General features: G+C 46.7%; 1 protein-coding gene across 1 annotated transcript in view; it reads right to left on the bottom strand.

Moving 5' to 3' along the window:
- Window positions 1-652: 652 nt before the first annotated feature.
- Window positions 653-12857, bottom strand: part of LOC114588040 (alpha-2-macroglobulin-like protein 1) — a 63149-nt gene continuing 50944 nt past the window's right edge. Inside the window, exons 29-37 of the mRNA XM_028712956.2 lie at window positions 11666-11828; window positions 10847-11007; window positions 9972-10187; window positions 5245-5366; window positions 4966-5056; window positions 4023-4091; window positions 3758-3860; window positions 2588-2629; window positions 653-735 (exon numbers count right to left, since the gene is read on the bottom strand). Coding sequence (XP_028568789.2) covers window positions 710-735; window positions 2588-2629; window positions 3758-3860; window positions 4023-4091; window positions 4966-5056; window positions 5245-5366; window positions 9972-10187; window positions 10847-11007; window positions 11666-11828 — 993 coding nt within the window. The 3' untranslated portion in view covers window positions 653-709. The remainder of the gene's footprint in view (window positions 736-2587; window positions 2630-3757; window positions 3861-4022; window positions 4092-4965; window positions 5057-5244; window positions 5367-9971; window positions 10188-10846; window positions 11008-11665; window positions 11829-12857) is intronic.

Genomic DNA, 12857 nt, shown 5'->3' with positions numbered 1-12857 from the left:
GACAGAGGCAAGTCTCTGTCTCCTGTGTTTTGTGCCAGTGCCTCTTCACTTGAGATTTCTGGGTTTGATTTTCTAAACGTCATTCCCACTAAATACCCAAATGGATCTTATCTCTAAAACAATCCTCAGATATTTCTGTCAGTTTGCTTTTCTTAGTACAGAAAGTATTGATCTGATGTGTAGAGATCTCTCCTATTCTAATCAATTCAAGAGGTTTCTGGAAGCTTCTCTGTGTGAAAGAAACAAGCAGAAGGTTCGTGATGTTTGGGTTATTCCTTCAGAGAGAAGCAGAGCACAGCTGGCTTAAACTGGTTCTCTGATCTCTTCTGTCAATGTCATGTTGACTATAAAAATAGGCTAGAGGAGCCTGGGTTTCACTTTCTCGTTCTATCTTTTCTTTCTGGTGTGGTGTTCTGTACATAGTATGCTTAGTGTTAAGGTTTAGCCTTATTACAAGTTATTGTAAGTTTAAGTTAAGTGTTTAAGTTTTTACTATGCTAACTATACGCTGGAATCTGCCCTGGATCAATAATGAGCAGAATTCAACGACAATTTCCAGCTCTACTGTTTAGTGCTTTTGTGATAAAAAAATAAGCAGACCCACCCCAGCCCACCCCCCAGCACCCCAAAAAATGATACACAACGAGAACAGTCTTTTGTAACAATTTCTTTGTTCACTGGGGTGTTTCAGCTACAATGGTCGATTGTCTCAGTGGTTATCTTCCTTTGTGGTTTCTGTGGAAAGAAACACAAGTTTATTTTTAAAGCATGCATACGTACATCAGTCTATAGTACAATACCTCAACTTTATATCAATCATTTTTGTGGACTGGTGGTGCTTCCAGAAGGAAGCCTTTAACACTACCACTGAAAGCTGTAAGAAAAATTGCAATTGACTGTCTACACTACCAAGGCTTTAGAGCAGGGCTGGGGAACTTGTGTCCCTCAAGACATTTCTGGACTACAACTCCCATCATCCCTGACCATCAGCCATGCTGTCTGGGCTGATGGAAGTTGGAGTCCAACAACATCTGGAGGGTCACAAATTTCCCAACTCTGCATAGGCTGCTGTGCTCTGTCTACTCTAGTGGGCAGAACATGGTGTTACACAAGGGGGTGTCCCCCTAAACACTGGAATTAATAAATGCTAGGATTTGGGGTTATTTGTGATCTGAGGGGAGAATATAAGCTGCAAAGGAATTCCTGGGTAGCCTGGCCAAACTAGGGCAGTTAAGAGAGCCATTATGGGTCGTTAACAAGACAGTGGTACTTCCTGCTCTCAGGTGAGACACCAGAGACTGGAGATTTGGAAGGATGCCAGGGTAACTGCTCTGGGGGAGGGCAAGCGGCTTCTGGGAAGAAGAAAAGGTGGGCTCCATCTTGGCAAGAGAGAAGGAAGGACTGCCCGCAATGCTTTGGGCAATGCAGTAAGATCTGGACCCGCTCCATGCAGACCGAGGGTGTAAACAGGTGTGTGTGTTTGTGGGAAATCTACTACTTAAAGCACAACAGCCACCACTGTGTCTTCTATTCTCAAAAGGGACACAGATCCTATGTAGGCGCCTGAGATCCTATTATGCGCTCTTGCCACGGCTTGGCAGAGAGAGGGACAGGTGGCAGACTTTTGTAACAATAGTTATATGAGCGAGAAGGAGACATTCTTCTTCACCCTGCTTTCCTTTCCTTAAGCACTTGCAGGTTCTTGACAAGAGTGGCTCTGTTGTTGTGCTTTTAAAATTATGATTCCATCATGTATTTGTGCTGTTGTTCTTAATGATGCAATGGAATTACAGTCATACTTTGGAAGTTGAATGGAATTCGTTCTGGAAGCCTGTTTGACTTCCAAAACGTTCAGAAACCAAAGCGTGGCTTCTGATTGGCTGCAGGAAGCTCCTGCAGCCAATCGGAAGCTGCGGAAGTCCCGTCGGACGTTCGGGTTCCAAAAATAGTTCACAAACTGGAACAGTCACTTCCGGGTTTGCGGTGTTCAGGAGCCAAAACATTTGAGAACTAAGCTGTTCAAAAACCAAGGCATGACTGTAATTAAAAGTTAAGTGCTCTTGAAAGGAGGAATGATGTAGTTCAAAGCAGCTGAGCACGCTAAGGTAAGGGGGACTAAGGGTGGGGGATAAGATAAAAAAATACCCCTCCCCTCCCCTTTATAGATCACAGGACACTTTAAAGCAGCCTTCCCATACCTGATACTCTTCAGGTATTTTGAACTATAAGTTCCATTGAAATGCCTTGTTGTGGATGAAATTTGAAGATAGCAATTTGGGGGGCTGGAGGGGAGGACTCCCATGTTATGGAGAGTTAAGTGCTAATGGAAGAATAATAAATAAATAATCAGGGTGCTTGAATAGGTCTGGTTCAACTTCACATCCCAGGTTCAGTCCTCAGCATCTTCAGGTAGGGCTGGGAGAGGATCCTTGTCTGAAACCCTGGAAAGCAGCTGCCAGTCCAGTGTAGACAATACAGAGCAAGATGGATCAATGGTCTGATTTGGTGTAAGGCAGCTTCTAATGTTCCTGAGAAGCGACTCAACCCATACAAACCAGCAAGTCACAAGAGCTGCTTTGTTCCATACCTGCGCTGCAGGGGGCATTATATTCGACAGCTGCATGGTCATCTGAGCGAGAGAGAAGAATTGCCTGTGAGATGTTACGTTCTCCTTTATTTCTATGCCACCTCGCAGCCCCAAATCCCAGTGCAATGAAATAAAACGTGCAGCAACGTTTAAGAGAGCAAAATATCAGTAACATATTGAAAGCAATAAAAAAACAACCCGCCAAAATTAGAACACAAATACTGTATTTTTTGCTCTATAAGACTTACTTTTTCCCTCCTAAAAAGTAAGGGGAAATGTGTGTGCGTCTTATGGAGCGAATGCAGGCTGTGCAGCTATCCCAGAACAGCAAGAGGGATTGCTGCTTTCACTGCGCAGCGATCCCTCTTGCTGTTCTGGCTTCTGAGATTCAGAATACATTTTTTCTTGTTTTCCTCCTCCAAAAACTAGATGCGTCTTGTGGTCTGGTGCGTCTTATAGAGCGGAAAATGCAGTAGGTCAAGGACCCCTGGACAGTCAAGTCCAGTCAAAGGCGACTACGGGGTTGTGGCGCTCATCTTGCTTTCAGGCCAAGGCAGCCGGCGTTTGTCCACAGACAGCTTTCTGGGTCATGTGGCCAGCAGGACCAAACCATTTCTGCCGCAATGGAACACCATGACGGAAACCAAAGCGCACAGAAACATCATTTACCTCCCTGCCGCAGCGGTACCTATTTGTCTACTCGCACTGGCATGCTTTCGAACTGCTAGGATGGCAGGAGCAGGGACTGAGCAACGGGAGCTCACCCCATCGCAGGGATTCAAACCGCCGACCTTCTGATCGGCAAGTCCTAGGCTCTGTGGTTTAAACCACAGCACCTACTAATTACATTTCTTGCAATGTCCTGGAATGACGCAACATTGGGAGCATGGTGGGAAATTAAAATGGCAGCTTAGAACCCAGCGATCTTGGGCTACTTAGAGCCCAGGGTAAATGTCAGCCGCAGTAGACCCTGTCAAGCTGTGGAGAGCCCTGGCAGCTGCCCATGGATGCCAAGTACTGGGGAAGAACAACTTTAAAAACACCACCCCAGAATCAGAGCAGCTGAGAGACTGAAGCGCCCTGGCAAAGTTCTGTAGGAGCAAAAAGGCAGGACTTGCGGAGTCATGATGCAGTTGCATATTAACGGGGAGTAACCAGTCAGATCCTTACCTGGGTGGTAATAATCATAGACTTTCACTATCGCTGGCTTAAGATCCAGCACGTCAATTTCCTGCTCCACAGAGAAAACATAGGTTTGAACAGTGCTGTCCAACTAAAGAGAAACAGAGTGGGGCAAAATATCAGATCTAGCTCTTGCAACCACTCCTACAGACCACAATCCTATTATACATACCTGCTTTTCCACATTCCTAGACTTCTGGAATGAAGTCTCTTCAGCCACCCCCTCCCAAGTACTCCTGATCCAAGTTCTCACCTGATCCAGGTAGATGCTGATCTTGTCGGGGTCAAATTCCACCTTCTTTACGTTGGCTTTCCCTTCCAGCTGTCAGAATCAAATCAAATATCTTTAATACGGTCAATGACCAGCAAGCAATTTATGAAATAAAATATGACATTATAAGTAATATTGTGCTACAGGTAACAGTGGGAATATGGCCAGATCACAGAATTGGTGCTTATGTTTATGACCAGGTTTCGACTTTTAAGGTTTTAAGGATTCAATTCAAATGTCACTACTGTTTATTATCGTTCCTTCGATGTTTACAATTTGAACTCTGTTGCTGACTTCAGACATGCGTTCTCCTTTTTCTTTTGCCAGGGGAACATTTCAGATTCTTCAGTGGGTAGATGCTTCCAGCAAGCTGGATATGGTGCCAATATGAGAGGATTTGAGGTAAACTGCCATAACTGGTTTTTCACAACAAGCCTAAAGCAGCATCTCCCAACAGATCATTAAAGGTAAAGGGACCCCTGACCATTAGGTCCAGTCGTGGCTGACTCTGGGGTTGCGACGCTCAGCTCGCTTTATTGGCCAAGGGAGCCAGCGTACAGCTTCCAGGTCATGTGGCCAGCATGACTAAGCTGCTTCTGGCGAACCAGAGCAGCACATGGAAACACCGTTTACCTTCCCGCCAGAGCGGTACCTATTTATTTAATTGCACTTTGACATGATTTTGAACTGCTAGATTGGCAGGAGCAGGGACCGAGGAACGGGAACTTACCCCGTCAAGGGGAATCGAACCGCCGACCTTCTGATCAGCAAGTCCTAGGCTCTGTGGTTTAACCCACAGCGCCACCTGTGTCCCCTAACAGATCATTACAAGTGTACAATTTATATGGCTACTAACAAATGTTAGAAATGCATCTTGCATACACCGAGGAAGGGCAGAAAATGGAGGTTCAGAAGACTTTCTCACCTTCTTCACAGACTTCTTCAGCGGTATGAATCCTGATACCAAGTTCACTTCTATCAGGGCCATGTTGCTTGTCTTCCGTTGACCTGTGTAGCTATCGGAGGAAACAAGTCAAGTTTCAGTAAAGAAAGCAACCCAGGGAGAGATGAGGCTCAATGGCTAGCATTTCTTAACAGCTTCCTAGGGGAGCTGGGTGCAATTCTTCATGCCACTAAAGCCTTACAGGCTGCTTCTCTCTGTGTTTATCTGAGCTCAGGAACCAACCGGGGTAAAATTCCATACCTCACGTGTAGATGGATGTCGAAAAATTTCCTGGAAACCTCGTTGCATTCCTTTGGCGACGTCTCCACACTCAAAGCAAAAACATTGGTCTTTTCAGGTGAGTAGTTAAATCGAAGGGTAGTCTAGGTGGAGAAAAAAGGAATGTTTTTATTCCCAGCTCCTGTTACCTTGTAGCAACAATATCAAGCAAGTACTGTACTACATTGTGGAGAAAAAGCTTTTCATCCCTGCAATCTTAAAAAGCACAGTGGACAGATCTAGTAGTGGTATATTTGCATAGTGTGTGGGGCTTGCATGCACATGAAACATACATATCATCCTTGCCAGTTTGCATTTCTTAGTACAGAAAGTATTGATCTGATGTGTAGAGATCTTTCCTATTCTAATTAATTCAAGAGGGTTCTGGAAGCTTCTCTGTGTGAAAGAAACAAGCAGAAGGTTCATGATGTTTGGGTTATTCCTTCAGAGAAGCAGAGTACAGCTGGCTTAAACTGGTTCTCTTATCTCTTTCTGAAAGGTAACGCTGACTATAAAAGGAAGGCCAGAAGGAGCCTGGGTTTCACTTTCTTTTTTCATCTCTCTTCCTTCTGGTGTGGTGTTCTGTATATAGTGTTGAGTTTTGGTCTTATTATAAGCTATTGTAAGTTTAAGTGAAGTCTGCTGCAACGGCTGCTGCTGCTGCTTGTGTGAGTGTTGGGAAGACTGCTCCCTCCTCTGCCATCTCCATCCGGCCTAGGGGGCAGGACCTGCACTCACTGCCAGGGCCTCCATCAACGCCTCCGGGACACGGCTGCTGTTGCTGTTTGCGTGAGTGTTGGGAGGACCGCTCCCTCTTCTGCCAACTCCATCTGACCTAGGGGGCTGGGCCTGCACTCACCGTCACAGCATAAGAGGCCTGAGAGAGGCCTCTGGGACACGGCTGCTGCTGCTGCTTGTGTGAGTGTTGGGAAGACTGCTCCCTCCTCTGCCATCTCCATCCGGCCTAGGGGGCAGGACCTGCACTCACTGCCAGGGCCTCCATCAAGGCCTCCGGGACACGGCTGCTGCTGCTGCTTGTGTGAGTGTTGGGAAGACTGCTCCTTCCTCTGCCAACTCCATCTGGCCTAGGGGGCGGGGCCTGCACTACCACTACAGTTTAGAGGCCTGAGCAGCTACCGGCAGCAATGGACAAAATGGTTTTAAATGTTTTAATTGTTTTTAATTTGCAGCACTATAAATGGTTGTTGTTGTTTTTTATAATATTATATTATTTTACTATTTTATTTTTGCTTGGGGAGGGATAAGCATTTAGTCAGCGCTATTGTTTCTTGTTTTATTTTGTTCTGTTTTGTTTTATTATTATTATTATTATTATTCTGTTAAATTATTATATAATTTGTATTTTGCTTTTTAAGGGGTGGGGTCAGGGCTGCCTGGGAGTGGGTCCCAGCAAACAAAATGGCTGGGGCATGTTCCACAGGGGGGGATGCACTGGGACAACCAATCTCAGTGATCATGGGTAGGAGGAGGAGTTTACGCTAAGACCAGACCATGTCATTACCGAGGAGGCAGGTTTAGTCGTTGTCTGAGGACTATTCCTGCCTCCAGGTCTGGTCCTGACCGGAAGGATACTGGAATCAGCAAGGGAAACCCACATGACCTGAAAGTGTTGCTGTGCAATGCCAGGTCAATGATGAATAAAACCACTGCCATCCACGACCTGATTGTGGATGGAGGATTTGACCTGGCATGTGTGACAGAGACCTGGTTGGATGAAGCAGATGGGCCTGTCCTTGCCGCTGCTTGCCCACCAGGCTTCTCTTACGCACAGCAACCCAGGTCATGTGGGCGGGGAGGGGGGTTGCAGTGATTTTTAGGAAGTCATTAGTCTGCACCAGGCATCCTATTGGGAAGACCCAGTTCTCTGAGTGCATGTTCTGGAAGTTGGGCAATAGGGGCAGTACAGGATTCCTACTGGTGTACCGACCTCCCCGCTGCACCAAGGATTCCCTGCCCGAGCTGCTTCAGGTCGTGGCGGACATGCTCCTGGAGACACCTAGCTTGGTTGTCCTGGGGGATTTTAACATCCATGCCGACACGACCTTACAAGGGGCCGCTCAGGACTTCGTGGAAAGCATGGCCTCCATGGGGCTGTCCCTGAATAAGTTTGGCCCAACTCATAGCCATGGACATGCCTTAGACTTGGTGTTCACCTCTATGGATGTTGGTGATCTGACACTAACTAAAAGCGAAACAAAAGAAGTGCCATGGTCAGATCACTTCCTGGTGCAACTGGACTTCTCCGCAACCCTTCCCCTCTGCAGGGAGGTGGGACCGATTCGGATGGTCCGCCCCCGCCACTTAATGGATCCAATTGGCTTCCAGAGAGTGGTAGGGGATGCTTTATCCCAAGTTGATGGCCTTTCAGCTGATTCCCTGGTGGCACGCTGGAATGCGGAGTTAACCAGGGCTATTGACTGTCTGGCTCCGAAGCGCCCTCTCCGATTGCATGGAGCCCGGACAGCCCCGTGGTTTTCCCCGGAGCTGAGGGTGATGAAACAATCGTTGAGACGGCCTTCTTTGCCGCCTCCATTGCATCTGCAGAAAACAGCAGCAGGAGACTTTTTCAGGTGGTTCGCAATCTATCGGAACCACCTGTACCACCGGGGCCTGGTAGGGACCCCAAGATCTCCTGCAATGCTTTTGCAACGTTTTTTGCAGATAAAATCGCTCAGATTCAGAAGGAGGTAGACTCCACCGTGGGAGCAGGGCCAGGGCGGGAGAGTGCTAGAGTTCTGTCTGGTCCTGTTACATGGGATCAATTCCAGTCTGTTACCTCCGAGGATGTGGACAGGCTGCTTGGAAAAGTGAAACCGACCACCTGTCTCCTTGATCCTTGCCCATCCTGGCTGATAAAAGCGAGCCGGGAAGGGCTGGGCGATGGGCTCTGCGGGGTGGTGAATGCTTCCCTCTGTGAGGGAGCCTTCCCAGAACCGCTGAAAGAGGCGGTCATTAAACCGCTTCTTAAAAAAACATCTTTAGACCCCGCCAATTTGGCCAACTATCGCCCAGTCTCAAATCTGCCATTCTTGGGCAAGGTGATTGAGCGGGTGGTTGCTGAACAACTCCAAGCACGCCTGGAGGAAACGGACCATTTGGATCCCTTCCAATAGGGATTCAGGTCTCACCATGGGACTGAAACTGCCTTGGTCGCACTGGTTGATGATCTCCGACGGGCTAGGGACAAAGGTGAGAGCTGTTTCCTAGTTCTGCTGGATCTCTCAGCGGCCTTTGACACCATCGACCATAACATCCTTCTGGACCGTCTAGAGGGGTTGGGAGCTGGGGGCACTGTCATACAGTGGTTCCGCTCCTTCCTCCTGGGCCGTGTCCAGAAAGTGGTGGTGGGGGATGAATGTTCAGACCCCTGGGCTCTCACTTGTGGGGTGCCTCAGGGTTCTGTCCTCTCCCCCATGCTTTTTAATATCTATATGAAGCCGCTGGGAGAGATCATCAGGGGGTTTGGACTGGGTGTTCATCAGTACGCAGATGACACCCAGCTCTACCTCTCCTTTAAATCAGAACCAGTGAAGGCGGTGAAGGTCCTGTGTGAGTGCCTGGAGGCGGTTGGAGGATGGATGGCGGCTAACAGACTGGGGTTGAATCCTGACAAGACAGAAGTACTGTTTTTGGGGGACAGGGAGCGGGTTGGTGTGGGGGATTCCCTGGTCTTGAATGGGGTAACTGTGCCCCTAAAGGACCAGGTGCGTAGCCTGGGAGTCATTTTGGACTCACAGCTGTCCATGGAGGCGCAGGTTAACTCTGTGTCCAGGGCAGCTGTCTACCAGCTCCACCTGGTACGCAGGCTAAGACCCTACCTACCCGCGAACTGTCTCGCCAGAGTGGTGCATGCTCTAGTTATCTCACGCTTGGACTACTGCAACGCGCTCTACGTGGGGCTACCTTTGAAGGTGACCCGGAAACTGCAATTAATCCAGAATGCGGCAGCTAGACTGGTGACTGGGAGTGGCCGCCGGGACCATATAACACCGGTTCTGAGAGACCTGCATTGGCTCCCAGTACATTTCCGAGCACGATTCAAAGTGTTGGTGCTGACCTTTAAAGCCCTAAACGGCCTCGGTCCTGTATACCTGAAGGAGCGTCTCCACCCCCATCATTCAGCCCGGACACTGAGATCCAGCGCCGAGGGCCTTCTGGCGGTTCCCTCATTGCGAGAAGTGAGGCTGCAGGGAACCAGACAGAGGGCCTTCTCGGTAGTGGCGCCCGCCCTGTGGAACGCCCTCCCATTAGATGTCAAAGAAATAAATAATTACCTGATATTCAGAAGACATCTTAAGGCAGCCCTGTTCAGGGAAGTTTTTAATATGTAACGCTGTACTGTTTTTAACACTGATTGGGAGCCGCCCAGAGTGGCTGGGGAAACTCAGCCAGATGGGCGGGGTATAAATAATAAATTATTATTATTATTATTATGGGCAGTGCCAATCCTGGATGTATTAGATTTGTGACCATTATGCTCATTCGCCTTCAGTGGCAGTAAAGCTCTGCTGGATGAAATGCAATTGCCTCTGGTCTATTTTTTGGGGGTGGGAATCCCGCAACGTGTTTAATTTTTTACCCTGCTAACTATACGTTGGAGTTCTGCTCTGGATCAATATCAAGTAGAATTTCAATGAAACACCTTTATTTTCATAGCTACTCATCCCCTGTGATTTCCATGAGATTACCTGCACATAAGCACAGCCGTCCCCTGACACCTCCACTTTGTATTGACCAGGAACCTCTGCGAGAGGCGCCTGTTGCAACACCAGCCGGTTCTGCTTGTCCACATGGAATTCGTGCCGGAAACCCCCACTGGATTTCACCAGGACCTTCACATCGCCTGTTTCACGATAGGTCAAGGCTGCGTACTTGGGTAAAGCCTGCAGGGCAACCACTGTGTCCTGGGGAAAGCAAACCGTCATCTTGGGTGTGGTAGGTGCAAGATTCTTCTTTAAAACCATCAGATAAATCACCCATTACTGGGAATGTTGGCAACGTGTAGCAATCATTCTCATGCATATGCAAGCGTAGCTGTTTGCAATGAATGAATGTGCAGGAAGATTATAAACAGGCACAGTTATTGATTGTTTAGATATGTGACTGCACATCTTCACGTGCATATCTGCATGGAACAGTCCTGTGCTGAATTATGCAACATGCCTCTCTTAAATATTACACCCCCCTTTTCCATAGTGTTCCAAATGCTATCCTTCTTCATCATATTTTTATGGGTCTTCATTCCACGCCATGATTTTGTGGCCCAGTTTGACACAAGGCATATAATAGTGTGATTTGCCGAAAGATTAAAATTTAATCAGTTCCCTTATTCATTTATTGCATCCCATGACACTTTACTTTATGTGGTCCACTTAGTATCATGTTCAATAATTTCAACAAATAAACAAACATTTTAAAACAAAAATTGTCACCAATACTGATTGCATTAGCTGAGGCAAATTCAAGTCCTTCAATTTAGTGTGACAAAATGTACTCGACAAAGAGGAGCTCTCCTTGTCTGAGATGCCTCCTCTTTCTACAGAGGACAAATCTTGCCTGTTACCTGTGTGGAAGAAAAGCCTCCGTATGGATTCTGTGCTTTGGTGAGGGAACGCACAATCTGGGAGGCATATTTGATTTCATCGGTGGACACCTCTGGTTTGGAGAGGTAACTCAAGAGAAAGTAGGCTGTTGTCTCTACATCTGAGAGGGATATGGCCCCATCTACAAAGGAGGAGGAAAGAATGAAGTAGAACATCGTTCAGTAACAGAACATAAAAGTAAGCCAGCCCTACGGCTCCATAATAACCCAAATCCTTCTCCATTATTCCTGAGAATCCAAAGACCCTGATAATTCTGGAGGGTTTATTTTCTTATTTCACAAGAGGGTTTACGGATCTTCTTATTTCACAGATTGAAAAAGACATGAATTGACATATGTATATGTTCAGAGGGGAAGGGCAGCGAGTGAAGTGCTCAGAATACAGGAACTCAAGAACTCAACAGGTGATGTGAAGGTGCTGGTGAAATCCAGTGGGGGTTTCCAGCACGAATTCCATGTGGACAATCAGATCAAACCTCTTTACAAGCTGAGCTTCTCAGATAGACTAGAGTGAAAAGGCTTGATTACCTATTTCCTTCCAAGGTAAGGGGAAGTGGCCTCACTAAGCCTGGCAGGACAGCTTACTCTATGGTATTAACCCCTTCATGCATTAATTAGACTTAAGCATGTTGTTTTTATGAGGCTGGTTATCCCATAGCACCTTCAGAGGAAAGGGCTAATATTCTGAATGGGGCATCGGAAAAGGAAGCCTGGAAACCAGGCTTGCAAAACAGCAACCTCCAGAACAAAGATTGTACTGAATGAAATAATCCCTCCTACCTGTTTTTTCAGCCTGTTCATCTAAGGTTGTTAAGAGCTGATGCCGTATTTCTGTGTCTCCAGCCAAAGTGAAGACATAAGCTAGCAAAGCCTTGGAATAGCTGCTCTCTGCAGAAGTTAAGTTCTTCTTAAGGCAGGCTAAGGCGTTCTCTACCATGGTATCCTTTAAAGCAATTAAAAAAAATAAATGACTCAATTAGCTTTCAGCTTAGATATGATTTCATAATATCCTATATGAGGGGCAGGTTTTATATTACCACATCTTATGTAAATGAATTGCATGAAATATAGGGAAATAAATTGCTGATATGGCAGCAGAAAATTCCACACAATGCTATATTATATTATAGAGCCACAGTTTATAATTGTTAAACAGGCTGATTGAGTGTTGGCAGTGTTGGAGAGGTGAGCTTCAGGACGCTGAGCAAGAAATTGCTTAAACCCAACAAGCTGACAAGTGGTGCACATTTTTCTTTCCTATTGACCTGAAAATCCCCAGTCATGCATGCTCCTGCACCTTTAACATTCATACGAAGCAGAGAAATAAGCTGGGGTGATTGTAGAGCATGAAGGCCAAATGATCTCTTGCTTAAGGTCACCCAACAAACCATCTTCTAATTTTCAAGTTTTCGGCATAGCCTTCTCAAAATGTAATCAAATTCAGTTAACGGAATAAACATGGTTTAGCACAGGGGTCAACAAACTTTTTCAGCATGGGGCTGATCCACTGTCCCTCAGACCTTGTGGGGGGCTGGACTATATTTTGGAAAAAATATATGAACAAATTCCTATGCCCCACAAATAACCCAGAGATGCAATTTTAAATAAAAGCACACATTCTACGCATGTAAAAACACCAGGCAGGCCCCACAAATAACCCAGAGATGCATTTTAAATTTGGCTCATGTAAAACCACACTGATTCCCGGACAGTCCGCAGGCTGGCTTTAGAAGGTGATTGGGCCAGATCCAGCCCCTGGGCCTTAGTTTGCCTACCCATGGTTTAGCACAGGCTTCCTCAATCTCAACCCTCCAGATGTTTTTGGCCTACAACTCCCATGATCCCTAGCTAGCAAGACCAGTGGTCAGGGATGATGGGAATTGTAGTCTCAAAACATCCGTGGTTTGAGGGCCGTGGTTGAGGAAGCCTGGTTTAGCATGTTAAGGGCTTTCAATGCTCACTCAACTATCTA

Source organism: Podarcis muralis, chromosome 17 (assembly GCF_964188315.1).
Source record: "Podarcis muralis chromosome 17, rPodMur119.hap1.1, whole genome shotgun sequence".
Lineage (NCBI taxonomy): Eukaryota > Metazoa > Chordata > Lepidosauria > Squamata > Lacertidae > Podarcis > Podarcis muralis.
This window is presented reverse-complemented; position numbering and strand designations above follow the sequence as displayed.